The sequence below is a fragment of the Seriola lalandi genome, unplaced genomic scaffold (genome assembly GCF_002814215.2).
Source record: "Seriola lalandi dorsalis isolate HSWRI2012SDOR001 ecotype SW California unplaced genomic scaffold, Sedor1 jcf7180002054551, whole genome shotgun sequence".
In the NCBI taxonomy this organism is placed as follows: Eukaryota; Metazoa; Chordata; class Actinopteri; order Carangiformes; family Carangidae; genus Seriola; species Seriola lalandi.
Window position 1 is genome coordinate 69,778 of NW_019525104.1, and position 26,765 is coordinate 96,542.

Genomic DNA, 26,765 nt, shown 5'->3' on the forward strand with positions numbered 1-26,765 from the left:
TTTGCTGCCAAAGAAACAAAGTAAAGCCACAGGAGTACAAAATAAAATTGGAGACTTGATACTGAGCAAATGGAAAGAAACGGTGTATACCCATACAGAGTTGAGGTGTATTTACTGCAGTAGTGAAAATCCAGTCCATATAGATATAAATAAGGAGTTTCATAAATAAAACAATAAATACTTAGAATAAATAGTTTGTGTGTTGTGTGATTGCTGTGAATTTAGACTTGGTGAGCTGTGCTCACACCATTCCAAGGTTCTTCCTTATTGATATTAAGGGTGTGTACCTCCACAGAATCCTCTTTAAGTGAATACTGGCTAATACATGGACATCAACAGCTCACTACATTGCCCCTACTCCTGCATTCTCTGCTTGTATTTTACCATATAATTTTTAATCTGAAATCCCCCCCCACACACACACACATTAAAGACAAAGTGTTAGTACTCTGAAACACAAATAAATGTTATCACTCATTTCCTGATGGATGACATACATTTTATCCATATTTGATGTTGATCAATATAATATGTGACTAAGCAATGCCTCTCTGTACATTTTGGGAGCTGCCATCATCTTCAGGGCTGTGGGGTTAATTTAGTCATTCTGTTAACAACTTTTGAAAATAAACAATCCTACACAAATTACAACTACTACTCTCCCCATTCCACCGGTTAGCATCTCTATATTCATTCATAATTTGATGAGAGCTGCTCACCCAGCCTCTTTTGAACTGTGTCTTGAAAGACTGAGCAGCAGCTGAAGATGATACGTCCAATCCTTTTTTTCTTTTTATTGACAACTTCTTTCCCAATTACATTTTTTCTATCTCACTATCTCAACGACTCCTGGGTTTTGAAAATCCTGGCACGTGTAGTTTGCCGCCTTGCCAAGCTGGTAGGAGTAATGAGGTAACTCACTGAAATTTTACCCAGGTTCAAGGTATTTCCACAGGAAATATTGTTGAATCTCTTATCCCTAGCTAATTATAAAGAACCAAGAATGACATTCCGTCAACATACAACCAAACACCTCTTCTCTACCTTTAAAATAACCCAACTGTCAACCATCAATACCCACTGCCCCCCCTTACCATTTACCCCACCCTCTTCTCTAGTGTCTCTGCACAACTCCTCACTGCAGGAGAGAGGGTGAGAAAGTAATAGAGATTCACATTTTAGGCCATGGTCTCTTTCCCTGGCAGTCTGCGATCGTTGAAAGTGTGCATGTTGATGACTTCCTCTGTTTTCACCATGACGGTCGGCTGGGGCTTGTGTTTGAGCCGGCGCTGGCACTTGAGGGAAACACGCAGCTCGTCCACCATGGCGCTGCAGAAGGACCTCTGCAAAGGGACATAGAAAAAAGGAAAACAGAATGGGTTTCAGACTGCTTCCCCTGTCCAAATGTTATGGGGATGAGAACAAGCCTGTTCTCCTTGTGGGCAGCCTCGTTTTGTAGCCTCCACCTTGGTGCAGAGCTGCCACAGGGGAAAATAGTGAGATATGCAGTGTAGCAGGCTGGGAATGGAGGAAATTCTGGATGAGAACAGATGAAGATGTGGTGTGGAGGGAGGTGTAAATGTAAAGGCATGGAATTATTCATCTTAGTGTCTCAATACATCAGTGGTAGATTTGTGGTTGTTGCTGCTCATGCAGTGCTTTTTATGCAGATTATCAATCTGTAATGTCTAATAAATTTTTGCGGTAGTTTTTGTCATATATTACTTATGCTGGGGTATAAAATCTTCTTCATACTTGCTTGGCTAGTTCTACATTAATTAGTAATTGCCATTATTTGTAATAATGCTTTTCTACAGTCTCAGAGAAGGATATGAACTCATTTCTTTCTCAAGACAAAACATAAATATTGGACAATTCTGCAAAACACTTGATTATGTTCAATTACTTCTGATTCATACCAGTGGCATGGCTTTATGGCAGTATTGGTCTGACCCACAGGTTAAAGTTTTCACTTATCCAGTGAAATCTCAATAACTATTGGAAGAAATACCATGAAATTTGGTACATAACATGCACCAAGCACTTTATTAGGAATACCTCTACACCTGCTTGCTTATTATTTATTTATTTATTTATTATTATTGAACAGGTGAGTGCAAGTACTTATAACCATGGAATACTCAAACATAGTGACACTCACAACACCCAAGTGTCACTGCAGTGTGTTAATATGCAAGAAAGTTATATATGTGACCTATATATGTGACCCCAATTATTCCGAAGCAATAATAACACAACCAATAATATGTAGGAGGAAAAAAAACTTGGAGTATTAGCAAGATGGTAACATAACATTCAAATATTCTGTAGCTATGACTCAAAAGTCCCTACTACTGTGCCTAAATGGTCATTTAAACCGGATTAAATTTAAGTCAGTCCATTTATGTTTAAAAGTGCCCATATCAATACAAAATGTCAATATCTGCCAAAGGCCAAAAAGTGCAACAAAAAAAAAAAAAAAAATGCAGTTCCTCATGGCTCTTATGCTTCTTGGAGATGTGTCACACCTTGGTGATGGGCCTTTGCAGGTAGCTGGTCCCTGTCTTGATAAAAGTCTGATGTATGAATCCGGTGCTCGCAGTGCTCATGAAGGTGAGGCAAGTACTCCTTGACTCATCCCTTCCAATACAACTTGGACATATATTTTACTAGTTTCCATCGATCACAAGAATATATGTCATCCCTTTGAAACACTACTAGAGGCTTGGAAGAATAGAAGTATAGAATATCCTGACCATGGTCTCCATCAAGCCACCAAAGAAACCTTAGCAGGTCCAACTCCATACTTGGTACTCTGACCTGATGGAACATAGCTTCATTGTCCACCATGACTACAACAGACTCCTTTTTGAACCTGGTTATGACTCCAATCAGTGAGCTAGTCAGATCCTGGCCATGTAGGAGCTGGGCATTTAGCAATGTTCTTTGGAATGTAGCTGCACGGTAAAAAATTACCCTCAACTTCCTCTTTTGTGATGGGTATACCCTATGGTATGGTATATACCATACCCTACCAGCAATCCAGATCCTCAGTTGGCACCATCTCAGCATTGCTATTGGAGATATCGCACATAAAGTCAGTGTAGTCAGCATGGATCAAACTGTTTTTATTGAACCTCCTTTTGAGATTAAAGGATGCTGTTGTGCAACTTTCTTATATTGTTCAGCATTTTCACATTACTTTTTCTTAGAGGTAAATCAGTGCTGCAGTGCTCATCAACCAACTTAGCCGAAACTGTGACTCAAAGTGATGATCTTCCCTTGACAAACTAAGATGCTTATTTTGGTGCATTTAATGAAATCAGCCTTCAACTGCTGCTCCCACAGTTCATCAATTATAGAAATCATATTAATGGTGACATCAGGCTGTCTCCTCTGAGAGATATTCACAGTCCAACATAGTATAGGTTTGCCTGCATATGGACCACCATCCTGGCTTCAAACTATTTCATATAGCTCTTGGGGCTTGGGAACATTGGTTCCACCCCTGCATCAATCTCTGTTCTCTTCACATTGATGAACAGGCTTGCTTTTCTGAGTGTACATATCAGGTAGCAGGAAAAGACAAAGCAAAATGCAAACATCTCAATCCAAAACATGGTTAACAGAAAATTTCACTCCTGAGCTCACCCCACACTGTGATCATCAGAAGCTACAATGAGGTGAACAGATGAGTGCAATTACTTCAAACCATGGAGTGACCACCCAAGTGCCAATGCAGTATGCACATGCAAACCAATTACTTATATACAAGAATCTTATATTTGTGGCTCCCACAAACTAATCAGCTATTCATGTGGCAGCAGTGCAAAGCTTTAGTCAATGTTCACATCAAACATCAGAATGCAGTGACGTTGGCATGATTGTTATGGCCAGACGGGCTGGTTTGAGTATTTCTAAAACTTCTCATCTTGGGATTTTCACGGCAACAGTCTCTAATGTTTACTCATTGTAACTGAGAGAAGGCTATGGTAACTCAGATAACAACTCTTTACAACTGTGGTGAGCAGAAAGGCATCTCAGAAAACACTTCGAGCATTGAGTCAGATGGTCTACAACACAACAGAAGACCACATTGGGTTCCACTCCTGATAGTCAAGAACAAAAATCTGAGGCACCACTGGACAGATGAAAACTGGAAAAATATAGTGTGGTCTAATTTATTTCGATTTCGGCTGAGGCAGCAGATGGCATATGTAAGATGGTAGTTGACAGATGGCAGTAATGGTGTGGGGAATGTTTTCTTGGCACACTTTGGACCCCTTAATAGCATCATTGGAATGGTACAGCCTATCTGAGTATTGTTGCTGACCATGTTCATCCCTTTATGGCCAAAATTTTGCCATCTGCTAAAAGATACTTCCAGCAGGATAATCACCATCTCACAAAGGCAAAAGTCATCTCAAGTTGGTTTCATGAACATGACAGTGAGTTCAGTGAACTTCAGTGGCCTCCCAAGTGACAATATCTGAATCCATTAAAACACCAATGGGATGGGTTAAAATGGGAGATTTGCAGTATGAATGTGCAGCTGACAAATCTGCAGAAATTATGTGATGCACCTAAACATGGAGCAGAATCTCAAAGGAACATTTGCAACATCAAATGAACTGAGGCTGTTTTGAGAGGAAAGGGACAAGCCCTGCACAGGATTAGTATGTTATTCCTAATAATGTGCTTGGTGCGTGTCTTGCAACCTAGATGATGTATTCTTATAACTTCACCTTTCATCTAGTGCCGTCATCAGGTCAAGTTTTTCATTCATCCGTATTGTGGTGACCAAATACTTGCAAAACTATTCCTTTTGGCCTTTGCGAATGTTAGCATGCTAAACTATGATGGTGAACATGCCATACATTATACCTGCTTAACATAAGTATGTTAGCATTTTATTTGAGAGCGTGTTAGCATGCTGACAATAGCATTTAGCTCAAAGCACTGCTGTGCCTGGTGCCCACATGGCCTGAACTGGTACAAATTTGCATGTTTAACTATTAGAAACTATTCAGGGGATCTATGCGTACACAGCTGGTGGCCAACAATGTTCCTCTCTATTTTACATTGAGTATCAATGTTGTCCTTGAAATACTGTATCTCTATGTGACACCAAGTAATGTAGTGTGAGTGCGGATACTTTTCCACAGAAAAAAGAAAAATCCACCTAAATATGCGATAGTCTAACGTGATTTGACATGATATTCTTTTCAGTGCACTGAACATGAATGAAACATGAACCTGTGTGATTTTCCTGATGTCTGGACGTTTGTATTTTTTGCCAGAAAGATTTTTGAGACTCTGCTCTCAAGAAGAATGATGGGCAATCAAAAGCATACAAAATAATCTGGGGTGTCAGATCAGAAAGCGGACATGAAAACATATTTTAACATTTAATTTTGAGTATTTGTGGAATTTTTGTTTTTCTGTTCTTCCCCTCAGGTAGCTAGTGGTTTCCAATCAATCCAGTGAAGCAAGAAAATAACTTTCAGGCACTTTTTTTACGTAATTAACTTACATCATATCTGCTGTTGGTCATGTTAAAGCATTTACCAAAATAATAAAGGTCCATTTATTAACTAGTTCTTGAGTCTTTGACTGTATCTTCAGTAAATTAAGTCTGTTCAGCTGTCATGGAAGAATATATATTCATATTTAAATTATTCCAAATCTTTCAGGACCTTTCATCTATGTTGGTTTAAAAGTTTTGCTTGACAGTTGATTCTTGACTTTGTTTTCAAGGCTGATTCCAATAATGAATCTCTTTCCAATGTTCATTCTGGTTTCATTACATCAGAGATGCCTACTCCCAGGGGGAGAGGTCATCAGGTCGTGTCCAACCTTCATCGAGTGTTTCGACCCCGACCACAACACTCTCCAGTTGGCGGGTCGGCAGTGGTGGCCAAGTCACTGCCCCTCTCCTCCAGGCTTCCAGCTAGTGTCCTCTCTCTTATGCCAGAGCCAACAGGAGGCTCTTTCTGCTGCTTCCCAGGGCTTTCGGGCAGCTGTTTTTCTCTCATGGACCCTCACTCATACTTTTGTCAGCGGATTCCATACAGATTTGGCTGGGAATCCACGACATCCCACCTCCACCCTGAACAACCATGTCGTCCACTTTTTTTCCCGACAATCCTGCACCAGTTGTTGGTACTCGGTCTTCTTTCTCTCTGCCACTTCTTCACTCTTCCCACAGAACTGTTAGTTCAACCATGATGATTTTCTTCCCTTCTGAGGACCAGATAATGACATCTGTTCTCAGGGTTGTGGACAGAACCACTTCAGGAAGTCGATTCTCATCTCCCAACCCTGGCTTGTTTGCAACAGGTTTTGTTTGGCTTCGCATCGGGCGACTGCTCTCTGCCCCTCTTTGATAAAGGTGATGGTGTTCAGCAGTGGTTTTGTTTTGGCTGGATGCTTCTTTCTCCCTTCCTGCTCTCGGATGTATGCTGGCATTGTCAACACCCTGTCATGATGCCATCTGTACCTCCCCTTGAACGAAGCAATTTTGCACCCTGAAAAGATGTGCGCCATGGTTCCTCTCACTCCTCTCAACATACAGAGAGAGTCCTCCCTCACTCCCCACGTATATATTATATATTATATTATATAGCCATTGAAGGATAATGCATGTATGGGTTATGAGTAGTTTCAATTCCTGTTCATTTCCAGTCATTCCAAATCAACCAACCTGTGTTTCTAGCAGCGTCATCATGCAGCAGTGACAAACCTTTTAAAACTCAACAAGCCTCAAGTTGCTTGACAGTTGACTACAGTTGATTATAATAGCACACTGAAATGAGCTAAAAGTACTGGATTCAAGGCATGCAAAAATACTGCTATGGTCCATCTGTTTTATGAAAAGCAAGGGGTCTAATATTGTTCAATACTAATTTGTCTGGACAGCTTGCTGACTTGCTGCACTTCAGGATACCCTTTTGGATCACAGTGAATACACTGTAGGATAAATTGTATTTAATTCTAATTACTGAGGAGAAATTAGAATGTGATGAAACTAAACTAAAGACAGCTGGATGTCTACAGTTTTTCATTTAAATATTCCCTTGTGCAATTTATCCACACACTGTGATTATCTTGTAGCTGAACATTTGAGCACCATGCCAAACAGTGTAACAGAGTGTATGCATATTTAGGAATATGTAATAAATACAAAGCCTCATGCATAATTGAATGATTAAATGTGTCCAAATATTGTGTGACCCATGACACAAAAACTTATACTCAAAAAGAAAGCTATACAGCTAATGCTAACAGTTCAGACTAAATTCTGTTCTCAAAACATATAATAGAAATATGACAATGAGCCCATTTTTAAAATGTTTTACTTGTTGGACAACAGTCCATTCAAAGTGGTGGGGAGCACATGTTCTTTTGTTTCACAGACAAAGGAGGCCATTTCCACTCAGTCCCCCAGAATCCATCACCTTTCACACCTGGGTGTGAAACCCACCTTAGACCTAACAACCAGCTAGTATTGTTTTCTGTGTCATGTGACCCAAGATGTCACCAGGCAAAAAAAAAAAAACAGTTGTACCCCTTTGTCTATCTGTCTATCTCTCTCTCTCTCTCTCTCTTGCTCTCTGTCTTTCTCATCCACCAAGCTGTGGGAGCACACTCTCTCTCTGGCTCAGGTACTCCCAGCACCAGGTAACACTGCTGCTACCAGGAACAACAGCTCTGCTCTGCAGGCCTGCTCACACCAGACTGCTGCACTTCACTCATGCGATAGCCTGCCTAAGATTAATCAGGAGTGAAAAAGTTTAATCGTCAGCAGCTTACACTGTAAGGATAACAAAAGGAGTGACCAGGGACTGCCACACAGCCAGACGTTCATCCCTCCAGGAAGCCGCACAAGCTCACTGGACTTTACAAGGTGCACACTAGAGCGAACTGTGTAACGTTGAATGGGCCTAATCTAACCTTGCTTAGCATAGCACAGCACGGCTAAGCACGGGACTGTTAACCTTTGTCAGTGTACACGTATTGATTTGGTTCATGTATCCACTGAGCTTTGTTGTTGTTTCTGGTGAAATGTTAAACTGACTTTTCTACTTTTCCACTCAAAGCACTGTACACTACAAACCACAGTCACCCATTCACACACACATTCATACAACTGAATCGAATCGAACTACTGATGTGCCGATTAGTGGACAACCCGCTCTACTTTCCACATACAGTAGGTTGTTGGTCAACTATTAATATGGTAATTTTTTGTTATTAAGTTAATTGTTAATTACAGTTCCAAACTGTCAATATAATTTGCTAAGGGACTATTAATATTGGCTATCCTCCTGACTAGGATGGTGCCCCAAGGAATTTTAATTCAATTTAAAAATTATTATTTAACATTTTGTTAATTTCTGATCATTTCTGCCAATAATTGATAACCTACCAATGCCCAACATACTGACAAGGATTTCGTGATTGACTATGGATACAAATAACAGTCCACCACACAACCTTGTTTTCTTAAAAATATTGTTTATATCCCTGAAAGGATTATTTTTATTGGTAATGTTTTTTTCAGTCAATAAAGTGCTATGTCCTTAATTTCAGGGAAATCATAGGAAGGTGGTGGAGGTAGATGCATTGGATGAGCAGGGATGTGATTAAGTTAAGTTGAAAAGATAAACAAATTCTATCCACTGACACTTTCAATATTCAACCAAGATGATCTTTACTTAAGCTTAACCAAGAGATTTGAGTTTCCTAAACATAAACAGAAAAATGTTCATGACAGGGCGTTATGGTGGCCTAGAGGTAAAGGCAACAACAATCAACTGCACAGTAAAACAAGGGACTTTGATTATATTTCACTCCAAATTTTTCTAGCATAATGGTTTAGGATACAGGGTTGGCTCTGGAAGGTGTTGTTGCTGTCAGTGTTACACATTGCTGCAGGTGTCTTGCTTCAGTAAAATATTTTGCACCAGAAAATGCAGACTGATGTGTGGCTTCTATGGGAAGGTGCATTTAAATGTCTTGCTACTTGAACGTTCAGTGACCATGTTTAACATTCACAGCCGACATTTCTTTTATTTTACAGTATAGATATGTTTAAGGTACAGTTTAGGAGAGGCAGCTAAAATGTTTAATCAGGTTCAGGGAAACATTACAGTTACAGCCTAAACCTTTATTAAAAAAGGAAATATCAATTCTTAAGATGTGATAGGCTGCAAACTACGACTTCTCCAAAGTCAGATGTGCTACTTGTCTATCTACGATCCTGACATTAACCGCGGTAAAGAAGTGATGCCATCATGTCATATTTGCATTCTGCCTAGTGTCAGCCGGATTCAGCCCTCACATACACAGTATTGTTTTTCTATTGACAGACAATGGGACAGGTATGAAATAGTGACTGAAACGAGGCCCATGAAGACCACATGTTGACCAGCAGATACTTCTTAGCCATTTTCAACCTGATTTTATAACCACAATGTCTTCTGAAAAAATCATCATACATGTTAGTTAAAACCAACGGCTGTGTCATGATTTCAGCTATATTTACATGCTTAACGATCTGGTCTGTCTATCTTATTTTCTAAGTCTGGGTAACAAACTGCTGCTCTGTCTCTCTTTTACTAACTGAATACAGTAGATCAAGCTTCAACTTCCGAGGCTAAAAAATGAAGTAAACACTGAAGTGTTAAAACCTGCAGTTCCTCTAATGACCACTAGAGTCTGGCTCCAACAGTGGGTCAATCCCCATGGACTCCAATGTTAAAATGTCCCACTTTACAGCAGAAATAAACATGTTTACAGCCTGGTACAAAAACTTTTGGTCTCTAGAGCTAATTTCCTCTTTCATGACAACTGTTTATATAATTGACCTGTTTACATTTTATTAAGGCTTAAAGTTATGGAGAATTGAACGCGTGGCCTCTGAGTGACAGTGGGTGAGCATATGCTTCCCACAAGTTGTCATGCAGCGAAGTCTGTGCTCCAAATACACCCCACCTTTTTGACGATTTTTGGATTAGCCAGGATTTAGGGGTGGAGTAAGACACTGCCAAGACGGCGACAGTGGAGCAGCTCACTACTTCCATCTTTCTTTACAGTCTTTCACTCCAGGGCAGTACTACAGAGTCTCTCCTATGGAAAGCAACTAAGGTTTGTCCAAAAAGTTCCTAGAATTGCCGCCGGGTGCATGAAACTCCAACATTCGGTCGGCTGACCAATGGTGTAACTTGATCACTCACTCAGTCAGTCAGTCACATTTATAGGGCTTGTTCGCTGTTGCGACAGGTCACCCATTTGTCCATTTTGCAGGGAGGAACAGTACAAACAGAACAGCCATAAAACAGGTTCAAGCAACAGGCTCTTACCTGGCTGATGGTCAGAGGAAATGGTCAGGATCATCAGTGAGTTAGGAATTAAACAGACAAATGCTGACAGAGAACAGTGTGCACTGTGTCATTTACGCCCACTCGGAAGCACAGGACATTAACTCAAACTCAGTCATACAGCACTGTATAGAACAGAATCACAAATCCGACAGGCAACTTCACATGAGCTTAAACAAAGCCTTTGTGAGTGAGGTCTTACAGGCCCATAGAACATCATCACTTATTGTTGTATTATTGTGTCTCTTCAGATTGTAATCCTGTGTTGCTGCATGCCAAATTAGACTGCTGCTTCTTCACATCCTCTCCTCTTTTTTCATAAGCTACTGTGGCATCTGCAAATACTGTGTGAAACAACACCAGCAGGCGGGACCGTAACAGTTCTGGTCCTGGAGATTCTACAGGGAAAAGCCTTTGTTTCTGTGCTCCTAGCTAATAACAGTTTATTGTGATAAACTGTGGTGCAGTTGTATTTAAAAGCTATCAGTGGGGCCTGATGTATATTCAGTATCAGTACATGCAGGTGGGAAGGAGACAGTGAATGTGACTGGGTGTGAGGTCCGGTGTTTTGCATGAATACACTAAAAGATCCTGTTAATTGAAAGTGCTCATATTTTTGGTGAACAGTGAACTGAACGCATGTTTGCAACTAATGGACGTGAGCACAACCCACCAGAAGGTGGCAGTAATGCACCAAAAAGTTTCTTGCCAACTGCCTGGAGTTTATTGGATGCAGAGTATTGCTTTCTCTAAATTGTGTTTTCTGTACAACTGAAATCATACTACATCTTTCAGCCAGTGACTGTAATGAATCCAGTGGTGGAACCTGGACCAGTCTGTAATCTATTTTATATTTTTGAACTGCTGTATCATTTGGTTCATGCAGGCTAAATAAAATACCCATTGCATCTACAGTTTACTGGCACTGTCCTCTTTTTTTCACTTTCTGCATAGTAAAGAAATGTATAGAGGTGAATTGTATTTGTAAACCCATCTATTTTGAGTTGTCATGCTTTATGACATTGATGTGGTAAGACACATGAATATATGTACATAAAAGTAATCTCTGTGCTTCTAAAGTAGTTTAGAGTCATGTGGCAGTGATCGGGGGCTGGAGATGATGGGTAGGACGAGGGTCTACCGAAAAAGAATTTTAATAAAATATCAAAAATCAAAATTGTGAACTAGGAACATGAACTAGTCTGTGCGAACTGAACTTTGTGCTCTTGTGAAGTGTGAACTTGCACACTCTATTAATATTGCTCAGTGACCACAGACAATGCATGTAATATTGATTCAGATACATAAAAAAACCATTTATTCTGAGACATACAATTACCGTACTGTAAACAATTGTGAACACTGCCGATTGGCTCAGATTAAACTTTCTCACACATTGGCTGAGTGCAAATGGTTGTATAATGAAAGATGTACCATGTCATCCCCTGCCGTAAGACAAGTGAAAGGTCGTATGCAAATAAGTTTTATCTAAGCTGTTTGAACTTTTTGCTGAAACTGCATTTACATGAAAGCAAAAAAAAAAATCATGATTTTTTTGAAGTTGATTAACTCCACAAAACTGCTGATAGGTTTTTGTTTTTTAATTAGCACATCTTCATACAATGTTCACTTCATAAAGTTAAAGTATAATTAATATTTGGGGACAAACACAAAATAAAGAAGCATTTTGGTGAATTTTATGATAAATGTGACTTTACACTGCAACACAGTGTAGCAGTCATTAAAACATTAAACTACGCACCTATCAGAACATTAGTTCTTTCTCCATTTCTTATTTATGTGCCCCAAAAGCCCGTTCAATCCATGTTTTGGTTTTAGGATTTATAGCATTTAGTTTAAACATATTGCCTATTATAAAAGGGCTGAGAACGAGATTGTAAAATTAATGCACGTACTGAATATTTACCCAAACTATGATAAAAATGGAAATCACAACAACGGTAACATGCCACTGACATAGGTGCTACCAGCTACAGTATGTTTACCATGATTTGCTCCGTTTACACAATGTATTGAATAAAATCATGGTTAAAGCTGCATGAATTGACTTTTGTGTCCACTTGATGGCAGAGGAAACAGTTGAAAACACAACAATGAAATACAATGTTATTATCTTATGAAGCTGTTTTGGTAAATCCTAACTCTGTCTGTCTTTCAGTTTTCTTGATAACTGCTCATCCGATCAACTTCAACCCTTTTGGGTGTTTTGCTGAGGACACAATGAAGTGCAGTGTTATAGTCATAGGTTTTTTTCATAGGAGGCCAATCGCGCAATGAATGTTTTAGAGATTTTGTGTTTAGACGACATTAAAATGAGTGTTAATCATGTGGTTGTAAAATTTTTATGAGTTAAAACAACAAAACAACACATTAACACAGCTGTGGCCATTGATGGACTTTCAATCAATGCATATTCATGAGGAGGGTCGCATCAATGATGTAAGAACAACGCAAAGCAGTATGTTGTGCATAAATTAGCTATGTGGTCACATATGCAATTGTAACAGGCAACTACTTCCACCGCAAAGGAAATCCCGCCTTTGAAACAGTAGTTTGGTGCAGTTCGAGCAGACACTGAGCAACATTAGCATTCATGTAGTCAAATTTAAATCCAATATTCACTCTCCTTTTAGCTCTGGTTTGTTTCCCACCATCTCCTAAAAAAACCATCTGGCTCTTTAGCTGCTAGCGTTCCACTATGTTCATCAGTTAGTATCTAACTTTGGGTGTCTGCTGTTCGGTGCTGGACAGGTAGCGTACAGTAGGTTTACACTGAAAACAGCTGCCTGCTTCTGCTGGACACCAGGTTGATGAGTAAAGTTTGTGGGCCTCTACGAGAGGCTAAATAGCTGCAGTCAGGTGATATTTCTCTGTGTCCATCAGTACGTGCACACATTTTACATGACATACAGTCATTTGATCCACTGTTAATAGCTGTAAGAGCAATAGTAGCACTGATACGAAGTAGGGGCCATTATTTTAGAGTCATATTCAGGTCTGACAGTGATTGATGTTAAAATGCTACATTTAGCTCCTCTAAGTTGACAGCTGTCCAATAATGTTTGTCTTATTAAACTGCCATTTCTGGTGTTCATGCTGGCATCTAATGTATCGTGCTAATACTGTTATATATTACACCTGCAACCACCAACATGTGAAACGGCTACAAATATATGTTTTTCACAGTCTTACAGTATACCTGAGTCTGTGTACTTTCAGGCAGTATGTTCTTTCGTTCCAAACCAAAAACTAAAAACCAAAAAAAAACATGGTATTGCCTTTTTTTTTCGTTTTAAACCAAAAACAGAAAAACAGTGTTGTGTGGCAGTGTTTCCACCAGTAACAGCCATATACTGTAGCTCCAGGCTTTGAGGAACACTGGGTCCTGTCTGATCGCACACAGGGGACACATTGCCATCATGGCTGCCTGCTGGTGGCATGTTGGATAGATGGTGGCTGCTTGGGGTCGTTGGATTACTGAGTTTTTATGATGCGCAACAATTAGCCGCAGCTGTATCGTCTCATGTCACTGGGAGATAGCTCAGAGGAAGGGCCGGCCCGCTTTGAGCAGAATGGAAAGGTTGTAAATCTGACACTGAGAGCAGACATCAAAGGGAAAAAGCTGCATTTAGCCCATGCAATTTTCTTACACAGGCCTGACTGTACAAATGAATAATGGGTAATAAAACTGTATATCATGAGGACATTTCCAGGGGAATATTATTGATTTAATCTAATTCTATGAGGATGTTATAGGTGCAGTAATCCAAAAGTAATCAGAAGAAGATGATGTATGGAATAGCTGTTTAGCGAATATATTAATCCTGAATAGACTCAGTTTAAAAGGAACATTGTTGGTCTATTGTTCTGTCAAGGTCCCTCACCTGTGAGAGTGAAGTAATGGGCTCCATTTAGCTTGAAGGGAGGAAGAAGAGATGTGAAGCTGTGATGCAGATTGGAGGGGCACGACTGCGCCATAATCCTGCCCCAGTGGGCAGTAAATGATCAGCTACTTTGAGGGTATATTTAATCTGAGGGTTCCTCTAAACTGCCAGCCACATTTCATGCAGTGCAGTCTGAATTTTGCTTGGTGTATGACTGTCCTGATGTTGTCCTTATGTTAAATACTATGTCTCTGCGCACACATATTTAGTATTTGCAAATGAGTCTGAAGAGGAATGTAACCAGTCGTTTTTTTGTCCAGAATTACCAGGCCCCCCTCCAACTGTATGTGTATTCCATTATTCCAACACACATAGCATGAACTGTTGTCCATCAGTCATACTCCATCAGAAAGTTCTAAATAGGTGGATATGTATTTAAGTGACAGTGACACCAACTGGGACAGACTTCAAAGCAGCATATGGTTTGGTCACCTGCAAGAGAGCTGGAACAGGGGGCTGCACCATGTTCCCTCTCAAGGCCTAGACAGGTTCCTCTACTTCTGTGAAAGAACATCGGTGAGAAACAAGCTCAGGACCTGAATGCGATAATGACGACAGAACGCTGCATGTTACCAGCTGTTGATCAAATACTCACAATGATGTCAGATGCAAAATTTTTCACAAAACTGGAAGTTGGATTTGGATTTTGGCAAATCCCGATAACACCAGAGTCACAACCTCTCACTACCTGCATCACTCCCTCTGGAAGATACCTCTTCAACTCCCTGCGATTTGGTAATTCATCGGCTCCTCAACACATAAATGTCTTTAAGTATAACCACTGGTGTGTTTAATATTGCACAAGCTTGAATATTGCCAATGTCTCCTCAGTAGAATTCCAATCCTTCACCTTTAATTTACTGTTGATACGGTGATTTGGTTATAGTTATTAAGGTAATTATTAAGTTCCAGATTAATAGTAATAATTTGAGACTGAAACAATATTGGCTTTTTTGCCTTTTAGTTTAGGCTTGTGCCCACCAAGACTTTAATCTATTTTAAAGTTATTATTTAATATTAATATTTTTAATATTAATATTTTCTTAATTTATGATATCCAATAAATTGATAGACAAGCGAAGATTCCAAAATGCATGGTGTCCAGCTCATGAGGCAGAGCTCAGATCCAACAGTTATAAAAAAGAAAGTATCGTCATTACACATAACCAGTGTTTCGCAGGATGATCCAATATTAAATGTCTTGTCAGGCGATAGATACACAGGCAAAAGAAGGCAGCATATCTTGGTCTCCAATGGAGAAGCCTTTGGAATGGGACAGTCTCAATGGTCTCTTATGACATGTGTCAGGTGGATGCTGATATGGAACACAGCTACAGATTCCAGTTTATTTGATTCCAATCACTGAGCTTCAGCCCTTCCACTAAATCAGTTTTTGCCTGAAAAGCAGATCTACCCTTGCCATGTAACTGAGACCAACCGCCTGAGTCATTAGACTTTTCCTTTGAGCACAGACATGTCTCTACGTGTTCACGAGTGTGTTCATCCATATGCATGCATGTGTGTGCATGTGTGCATGTGTGTGTGTGTGTGTGTGTGCTGTGTTGATGAGATGGGTTCCTCACACACAGCTGGTGGTCCCTGCACCCCGAGAGCCAGGTTAGTCTGCGGCAGCCTCAGCAGCAGCCAGGAAGAGAGGAAAAAGCAGGAGGAGGAGGAGGAGTGGGAGGAGGAGGAACGGGAGAAGGAAGCGGAGGAGGAGCTGAAGGAGGGACAGGAGAGAAAAGGAGTAGGAGGCAGAGGAGGAGAGGGAGGAAGGGGAAAACCATGGTAATCATGGAAATCTGACAGACTAGCGTGGAGATGACAAAGAAATGGGTCCCTCTTTTTTTAAGTAGCCTTAAAACTTTCCTTTTTGATTTGATTTGTTGGGGAACTGTGAAGATTTAACTTAAATTAGCAAGAATAATTTTGTGAAGCATTATTTAAGATATGTTTTTGGAAAAAATCTAAGACATTTTCTCTTTTGCCATGACTGTGCTCTTCCTGTGAAGCCTGTGAGATGAATATCTCCATCTATCTAAAACTCGCACAGTAGGTAGAGAAAAGACGTTTTGAGAAATGCTCTCGTTTGACATCTTAAAGCTGAAAAGAGTCCCACACATTTCATACAGTGAGGTCCAGGACATGTTTACAGTCGCCTGGCACAAACAACACAACAACACAAAACCTATAAGAAAACTTCTTAGTACAAATGACACTAACTCCAAAGCTGTCACCCCAACATGTTGTATCTTGTTGAGATCAAACCTTCAAAAACTCCAAACGAGACACTCTGATTGTAAAAGCAGTTTAAAAAAATCAAACTGTTTAATTATTATTATTATTATTATTATATTTAATTAGAATTTAAATGTATTTTACAAAGTCTCCTTGAAAGTTGATGAAAATGGTCTGACATTTTCTGAGATGACAGGATGTGCTAGCAGGACAAGACTCCCTTCAGGGGGGGTCTGATTGGTCAATGTCCCATTTATCTCAGAAAGTCCTTTGGTTTTGCTCCCTGTAAAGTCTAAAGTATCAAATATGATTCAGTTTGGAAGATAAACTTTCATTTCAGTCAAAATCATTTGTTTGATTTGCAAACATGAACAAGCTAGGCCATGTTTTTATTGGGTAAATACATATAGCTTATAGACCTGTAATATGTGATTTAATTGTATTGCAAATATACATTAAAATTACAAAGTTTGAACTCCTGAGAATTCAAGTTCAATCTTAGTGCACACTGTATTAAGAAAGGCGAATATTTAAGTCATTGCCAGACAACATTTTAAAATCTAAAGTGTGTCTCAGAGTTTTGGAGAGCTGCACTGTCATTACATTTCATCACCTAAACATCAGGTTCTACTTTTACAGTGACCCACATCTTGTAATTTGGCCAGTTACTGAGGAACATGGCAAATATCTTATTACTCACCTACACCTGGAATCCACTTTATGGGAGCAAGCTATTTATAGCTGTTTCCAGTCTTTGTACTAAGCTAGGCTATAACAGTTCTCACAGCTATCTCTGTACTGGGTGCACAGAAATGAAAATGATCTCTCTTCTTATCTGTGGATCTGAAGGCAAACACACATATTTTCAAAATGAACAAATCACCATGTAGCAGTGATGATGGAACATACTGAAATAATGAAAAGGGAAGGCACAAATGAAAATGAAGAAAATAAGTCTCAGTCTTGGCAGATGAATTAAAATGACAAGCCTACAGAAGTCTGTAGTTTGTAAAGTTATCAAATGTTTATTAATACTTTTATTAAAAGTTTCATTAAATTAACAAGTGTATATTTTTTCTGACAGTGCTCTCATCTTGTGGTATTGCAGTCTGTTTAGTAAATGCAGTAATCTCAAAAAACACATACTTCTGGTGTTAATGTGTATTTAACCTATAAAAACACTATTAACAGTTCCTCTAATTTATTTGAGGGTTTATGGCTCACTATATAAATGACTAGCTGCTATCTTTGCTCATTTGTAATGTTACAGAAAATAACTCATTATGAAATGCAAATTGCCGGGTGTGCAAGGTCAAGCATGTGAAACACAACAAAGAGCTGCTTAGCACCACATTTTAAACTTGACACATGACACCCATGGCGACGAAACAGCCCCACGTTGTAGAAAGTAGGTGGTATTCAATTATATGAGAAGCCTGGTGCAATGAAACAAAATATATGGTTGATTTTCACAATGAAACAAACAACGTAGTTCATTTTCACAGATTAGCCTGATACTAATTAGCACTTGACTGTAGGATCCTCAAGCTGCACATTATAGTGGATCTTTTTGAAACTAGTAGTTGGAATAAATATATTAAGCTGAGTTTAGGGTTAAAGCCCTATATTGGTTTTCAAGCATTGGCCTTTGTAAATATCTGATATCAACCAGTTTGAGTCATAAGTCACCCAGCCTGATTGAAGTTTTTCTCTTTTGACAGAATGCTTTTATGATGTCATTGTTTTCTGATAGATTTCTAAATGCATTAATCATTTAAGTCAACAATAGGTTGTATCCCAGTGTTTCCCCTTTTCCAAATAGGTGTGTGTTGAAAAGGAAGACTTTTCAGCATTGTGTCTATGACTTAGTAACAGGAGTTACATGTATTCAATGTCTACAATACTTACTAATGTATTTATCACTGTACCAAGGTGTGGTAGCCATGGTTACTTCTGATATTCACAAGCACAACCACTGGCAACATAAACAAGAGGGCTGTTTGGTACTGAGTGTCTGCTTATCTGAAGCTCTGTATTTTTATATGGAAATTAATAGTTTCTTAACTGTTACACGTTTGATTATAGATGCTCATATTGATTGGGCAGCAATGGGAATCAGCCAAAAAAAAAAAAAAAAAACTAAAGTGCAAAATTGAAATTGTCCAATAGGAATTATTTTCCTATTGGACAGCACACAATTTACTTTCAATGCCAATGCAGGAAGCAGTGTGCCCTTTACGTAGCGAAGCAGGAAGTAATAATGTGAAGGTCAGGGAGGTGCAGACCAGTATTAATGTGTTTTTGTTGCCTAACCATAACTCTACCTTAACCATGGTATATTTACTGTAACCATGATATTGATCAAATTGAAAACAAGCTTTTGAAGATCATTCCTTTGTGTAAAGCCCACACTACATCAGGGCCAGATGTTGTACTACTACTGGCTGCATTGTGGGACTAGAAACAGTGTTGATAAGTGTGTGACGGTCATTGGATATAACAAACTATAGCAGTCCTATTGTATTTGCCAACTGACAGCCAAGTGAACGTGTCATCAATCTGGGCTAGTCTTGACACAGAAGCTGTAGTGCATCATTGAACATTTGGGCACTGAAAGCAGAAAAATGCAGGTATAGTTATGGACTACCTCAAAGGGAAAGTGGTTGTGGACTATAAAGACCACTATCAGAGTCTGGAGACTCATTCACTCAGAAATTAAACTTCCTTCAAACAGCTGATAACCTACTTCCAAGAATTTAATTAAGCTGGGTTTCAGTGAAGAGCTTTGGTGCTCAATAATGCCCTAAATACTTTTCATAAGGGTTTTCAGTCAACTGAACAGTTAGTGAATATCAGCACATACTAGCTATAGGCAGCTTCAAAATAGCTTTCCACTCCACATTATATTGTAATATTGAGTGATCCCATTTTGTCTAAGTGCAAAGTAAATTACGTTGTGCAATTCCAAGCAAACAAGTGACAGTGTGTCAGTTATTGTACACTCATATGCTCCAATCGAAGGCATGTCCACATAGCAGAGTGCAGAACACATGACGGTGGTGTCATCTGTGCATGAAACAAGAGTGCAAGCATTTCATTGTCAATACAACTTTTAAAGTGATATGCTGTAAAGAAAAACAAAACAAAACAAAACAAAAAAAAACTAAACATTGTCAGACTATCTGGTCTTTGCCTATTATGTGTCTGTTCATCTTCAGCTCTGACTGTAGTGGTGGAGCAGTGCCTCACACTGGACCTCACACTGTGTATGTCTTATCTCATTATATATGCTCCATTAGAACCTGCTTCACTCACACATTACAATGTTAGATATACAAACCTTCTACCGGGCTCAGGGAAACAGGTTGTATTATGTGTATTATGTATTATCTCTATTCAAAGTAACTTTCTGAAAAAAAGAACTGAACTGAAAAAGTTGATTACTTGTTGGATGACTCATTTATACCTGAAGGTAAAATATGAGAATTTTACGAGAATATCAATACATCATCCCAGCAAACATTTTAATTTGGAACACTGATGCTAACATAATTACCCGCATCAACCTGAAGAAATACCAGTAGAAGTAAACTTATGAAAGCCGATGTCAGCAGTTTACCTTGTGCATATTACATAATGAGTCCCCAGGCAATAAGGGTGTCATTTATGTTGTGTGCACCTGAAGCACCATCTAATGTATGCTAGGTATCCTTCACATGTAATGAACCCCACACAATAAGGCGACTACTGGTACATAATGTTCCTCCTGTGCACAAGGCGTATATTGACAATAAGCCAAAGCACCAATTTATTACCTTATTACCAATGGTACATTAGGGTTCTGCACACACATTATGTACCAAAGACAATGAGACTGTAAAGAGTAAATGATATACCCCTTGGGCACCCTATAATGCAGCCTTAATGCCAGGAGTACATCCTCAGATAATTAGCCATAGCACCAACTAATTTACCCCTGGCAGCCTTATTGCCCTGGATGCATCATGCAGCCTCCTGCATGCATGTAATGTACCCCAAACAGCAATGCTGGCAGGGTTCCATCATGTGTGCCCGGGGATTGGTAGTCTTATTGCCAAAGGTGTACCTGCGCGATGGAGCACTGATTAAACCTTAATACCAACATCACAGTGAGCAGTACCGTAAGCACTACAGTGTACAGTACTTTAAACTGATATTGTGGTTGTCTGTGGACAGGTTTTTAAAAACATTTTGGTTTTCATTTCATTTCATTAGGAATTTGTTGTGTTGTGTCTAAATTAATTGTAATCTATTTGTTCAGTTGATTAAGTATCATTTATGTAACATGTTTTTTTTTTTTATATGAGCACACAATGGCGACATCAGGTGTAAAACCGTCCAACTGTTGTTGATACTGACTCCAAGAAAACTATCCCAGTTTCAATGTAAGGAGGTTTTTCTATTGTAGTTTTACACCCTTACTTTTATTTACTTAACATTTGTTTTAAAGCGTTTCCCCCAAAAATGATAAGAGATTTCAAGGGATTTGTTGATGATAATAAACCATAAACACAAACCAAAATCTACTGTTTTAGTTCCCTAACCTTAAACAATCTTTTTTTTTATAGCAAACTTAAAGGTGTGTTTTAATAAAGTTTCAGATTTGTGTTGTACATAATCTAAATTGTGGAATATGATTAGAATCATGAATCACAACACATCTTTTTCTCTTATGTGATCAGATAGAAGCATTTCCCATGAGTTGATACTGAATCTGCTAAGTCAGTCATTATTGTTTAGTTGCTGCTTTAAATTCATTTTTGGCCCAGGACGTTTACTTGCTCATGCTTTTCTACGTCTGTGGTTGTTGTAGAATGTTGTCTATGAGGCAATATGACTGCAACTGCAGGTAAAGATAACTGTGATAAAGTTACCTGGTTGGCATGGCCGTTACAATTATTATTTCAGCGTTGCGCTTTCAACTAATCTCTTCACAGGCACAGTGTTTGGTTTTTGGTGGTGTGTATGTCTTTTTATGTTATATCTGTATCTATATCATATATTTGTGCATTCATATCTGCGAGTGTAAACACGTTTGAGTGTTCTGAGTGTAATCCTTTAACAGAATGACACAACATGGGTGACTGACACGTCAATACAGGGTCACTGGGCCAAGCTAAAACACTGTACAATCAATACAATCAAACCAAGGAAAGCCTAACAGCAGAGGCAGAGGACTAGGTTAGGATATATGTTTTACATTTGAAAACTGCCCTCAAAGATTTTAGGACATATTTTCAACTAAATATCATTATAATATAGAGACAATTCTGACAATGTGGCCTTACAAGAAATTATTCAAAAAACTTTAAATCATAAAATTATAAATAAATCCAAATTTCACAAAAGCAATATGCATGACTATTAGCATTATTTCATTTTGGGGCAGTATTTACCTAGTTTCCTAGTTCACAACATACTACATAATATACTATATACAACTTGGGTATATTAGACTTATCTATACATATGTGAAAACAATTATTATCTCAGTATGCAATATCTTCATAATTAGTGAAATTAAATGAAGAATTTCAGTGTAGCAAAATGTATTTTCGTTCCTAAAAGCATTTTTTTCACTTAAGGATATTTTATAAAAACATAAAATGTGCATTTTCTTCTGACAATAACATACAGTTCTGTCTGTTCTCTTTTCTTTCTTCACCAATCACCATGATACATGTAGCTTTTAGCATGATGCTGTTCTGCTCAGTCCACTGCATTGGTGCTCCTCCCTGATCACTTAGTATTTACAATAACTGGTTATGAAAACTATATAAATTAGGAGTGATGTATTTTTTCTTGCCTATTTATAGCTTCAATCTAACTGGAGAGTTTATTCAGTCGTTTTATACATATTAGATTTTAATCAAGTGGCAACTCAAGAGAGATAGGTATGTAGGTCAACACATGCTGCAGCAATTGATGCTATAATAATCTAAACTAATAATATGATCTATAATCTAATATAATCAATCTATTTTACAACAGAGTGCTGCATATAAAATAATACATTACTGACATTTTTACTGTTTATGCAAACTCATTAAGTTATTCAAATTATCCAAGTAAATATATCTTCATTTATAAAACTTGTGACTCAGATACAGATAATGTAACATATATAATACAAGCTATGCTATATAACTATGGTGTATAAAGAATTATTTATTTCACTATACCTACATATTATAATCCATATATATATATACAGTTACAGATTCATCTAACCTAAAGCAGTTTAGATATGTTTGACAGCTGAATAAGTCTGCATGAAGATAAGATAAGCTTCGGCCATAGCTTCTTAAATTTGGTGTCCTACAATGACTTTGTAAACAGCTCCAATGGGATTGGGCTTTAAAGAGTAGATACCAAACACAGAAACCCAGGTACATATCACTATGGAGATATTCATGTTTTATGCATTTACAGTAGTCCTAAGTATTTCTCCGATGGTGCAGGTCATTATATCAGCAAGTATTCAGTGTCATAATGTTTGCTGGGAAGCTCCAGTCAAACAACACCATCCTGTGTCGTGTTACTGCACTGGTCTAAGATATATGTGAGCTAAATGCCACAGACATAAAAAGTGAGGATAGTTACAGTAAAGGCAGCAAGGCAGTCTGCAGAGTGGAAATGGACAGTGGAGGTGGGGAGGTGTGTGTTAGTGGATGTGGCTGCTGAAGAGGTGGGTCATGCAGCAGAGCAAACATTCGCGATACACGTCTATGATCCAACTGTATATTACTACCAGCACTCCAAACGTTGTTCCCATTCCCTCGGGAGTGTCGGAAAGAAAAACACAATTCAGTAGTTTTAGATCATGTTAGATTACAATAGAAAACAGTTTCTGGAGTTTCACTTGAGGTCATTTCAGATGATGGTTAAAGTCTAGCTTGGATCCATGGTGACAGCAGAATTCCTCACGTTTCTTATCTCGTTGTCGCCATTGGGCCTATGTGAATAAATGCAGAAAAACCAACCCTTACCTTACTGCATATGATATTGCACTGTCATTATAGTGTGACTTTCCACAAATTGGCAAACAGATGATGTCTTTAAATGATATAGAGGAAATGATAAAAAATTAAAATATTTGGCATATATTTTGTTTATTTTGTTAACATTTATAGATTTATTTGTATTTGCCATGAGACTGCCTTTCATGGCACGTGTGGTTATGGTAAGAAATTCTGCTATCATTGTTTTAAATAACAAATCAGAGATGATTGTCAGAGGTGTTTCTTACCTTTTCAAGTTGTGCGTTCTGTTTGGACTTGTAGAGGAACTCTCCCACAGCCACAAAAACAGAGAGGACAAGTCCAGCGGCTAGGACAATAAAGATCCCTCCGATGTTCTGCACACCGAGGGCGCTGGCCTCCTTACTCTCTTCCTCTGGACAGCCGTTTCCTCTCCACCACCTCTCCTTCATCATGTGCAGCTTCCCTTCCTCCTGAAGCTGCAGGATGGCAATAGTGATTCTATCTCTGTACGGAGAGCCTGAAGGACCAAAAGAGATGAGGTCAGCATGAGCAACCAACATGACTGAGTCAGGGCCTTTGTCTTATAAGAGGAAGATTGTCAGATTAATTGACTTTGATGATCAGTCAAAGTTTAAGTAGCATCTTATGTGCTACTCCTCAGATTTCCAAACTGCACACTCGACCAAACATAAAGAAGGAAAATCAGTCTGACAGAATATGGATTACATTTAATTTCAATCAAAGACCTTTTTGGAGGAAGCAGAGATAAGACCACATAACAACCAACTACTAAGAGCCAAATTGGAAATTCCACAGGCCCCTCTAGCAGCAGGGGGCTTCCGGCCTGCTTTGACGACTGGTTAACCTCAACAACTCTTTTTCAATGTACATAGAAATACATACAGAACATTATTAAAATGGGATTAAAAAGTAAAGGGAATCTAACCTCACTGTTGGACAGAGAGAACCAAGGCACACTGAGATACGTGAATCCACACATTCACTCACCCTCACTCTCAGACACTTCCCCTCTATCCAAACATGATTCTAAATTTACCACCGCTTTTACCAGCTGGAGGTCACATTATTTTGGTTTATTCACCTGTTGCATATTTTCTCTGTCAAACACTAGTATTACATTCATCCATCCCTTCACTGTAGTGTCATTGTATGTGTAGTTAGCTTTTGTTAAATGGTAAATGGACTGTACTTACATAGGGCTTTTCTCATCTTATCGACCACTCAAAGCACTTTACACTACGTTCACCCATTCACACACACACATTCATACAAAGCTTTCTACTACTAATACACCACTTGTACCATACATACACACACTCATAAACTGGTATGGTTCAGTATTTTGCACAAGGACACTTCAACATGCAGACTGGAAGAGCCGGGATTGAACCACCTTCTGATTAGTGGATGATTCGCTCTACCTCCAGAGCTACCAAAAGGATCCCTCTGCAGGTTGCAATATTTGTTAATACAGTTACGTCCACTTATAATTATGCCCACTTGCAGTAAGGCCCACTTCATGTTACATCATACTGCTGTGCCTCCCACTTCAATGTGAAAAGGGTTTAAGCACGGCAGCCATGCTAACTAGCTGCGAGCTGTGGTGTTGGACCGCTGAATAAGTTTTAAAAACACACAGTTACCCTCGTAACCTTATGCGCGTGCCCTATGTGCTCACCACTCTCTGTCTCACTTCCTCAGATACCCAGAGTTATTTTACACATTTTGTGGCTACGTTAAAACAAAATTGTCATCACAAATAAAGCACTAATTAATCAAAGCATGTAGAAACAGCTGTTAATGGCTTTCAGCTCCATGAAACAATCAGCTGGTCGAATTGTTTGTGTGTGTGCACATGTGTCAGTGTTGCAATCATTAGTTATATGCAGTTATATATGTTATATATGTTTCATTTTATGTGCAGTAGTGGCAATTTTTAATGAAATCGTAGTGAAACAGGCTTAAAACAATCATTCTTGTCTAGCTACCATTGTTTTCACACGATCTGCCATCTTGCTGACAGCATCTTGTTTTGACCTGTCATGTGGTTCTGTGGGATTTGTACAACTTGCAGTTACGCCCCCTTTCTTGCAGTCTGCAGACTGACCCCTCTCTAAGCCACAGGCGACCACAGTGTTGTTGTGTGTTGTATTTTTGTTAGTTTGTAATGATAAATCTTTAGTTGCTTGTTCTAAATCCAGGTTAGGTCTTTCCTGAAAGTTACTTTGTGCTTGATAAGACACTCAACTGATCAGCAAGAGAAACCATTCTATTATTTTGTGTCGTTGTGCTTAATCTGAGATTAATTATAATTACAGTGGTTCTGCATGATAATTTCCAACATCCGGATGGAGGAGATCTAGATGAGATTAAACCCTTGTTCCCAATAACATCTCTGTTTGGGGTAATCCTGTCATTGTGTGAGGAGTGATCCAGTATTGGAACAAGAAATGGAAAAGCTTAGTTTCCATCGAGTGTCCTGGCATCTTTCGCAGACCATCTTCTTAAATTTCAAAGGTATGTTCTGATAAGCTGTTTGAGGCAAGGTGATAGGGTGCAGTGCGGACATGTTGGATCCCATTTTTCTCCATGAACTCCTGGGACACATCATGAGTGAAAGTGGGCCCTTTGTCAGTCACAACAGTATTTTGCTTAGCTGGAAAGAGCTGTGGAGTATGGAGGAAAGTAGTATTAGATTTTTGATAGGGGCAACTTATGACGTATTGCCAACTCCCCAGAACCTAAAACTCTGGGTAAATGGAGACCCACTATGTTCATTGTGTTCAGGTACTGCAACTTTAAAGCACATTCTGTCAGGCTGTAAGGTTAGTCTGTCGCAAGGCAGGTATACGTGGTGACGTAACCAGGTTTTAAAAAGCTTAGCTGCAGGAATTGAAGAGTTACGGAGGCAGACAAATTTAGGAGGGCCTAAAATAAAGAAAGTTGCAATCAAGTTTGTTCAAGAGGGAGAGAAAGTTGGTAAGACAACAAGGAGGCAAGGCAGCTTAGAGGATGCTTGTGATTGGGAAATGCAGGTAGATTTAGGAGGAAAGCTTGTTGTTTCCCAGGAAATAGCCAGTACAAAGCTAAGGCCTGACATAGTCTTGTGGTCTAGGAGTAGAATGAAAGTATATTTC

General features: G+C 38.9%; 1 protein-coding gene across 3 annotated transcripts in view; it reads right to left on the reverse strand.

The window, feature by feature from the left end:
• Nucleotides 1-1,093: 1,093 nt before the first annotated feature.
• The window catches only part of LOC111661749 (glutamate receptor ionotropic, kainate 2), a 335,637-nt gene continuing 309,965 nt past the window's right edge, over nt 1,094-26,765 (reverse strand). For 2 of the 3 annotated variants that reach the window (XM_023415412.2, XM_087176389.1), the window contains 2 exons: nt 23,874-24,124; nt 1,094-1,343 (listed from right to left, as the gene is read on the reverse strand). In XM_023415412.2, the coding sequence (XP_023271180.1) occupies nt 1,179-1,343; nt 23,874-24,124 (416 nt within the window). In that variant the 3' untranslated portion in view covers nt 1,094-1,178. Of the gene's footprint in view, nt 1,344-22,729; nt 23,580-23,873; nt 24,125-26,765 lie in introns of those variants that run through there. The other variant, XM_087176390.1, reaches the window with a different exon arrangement.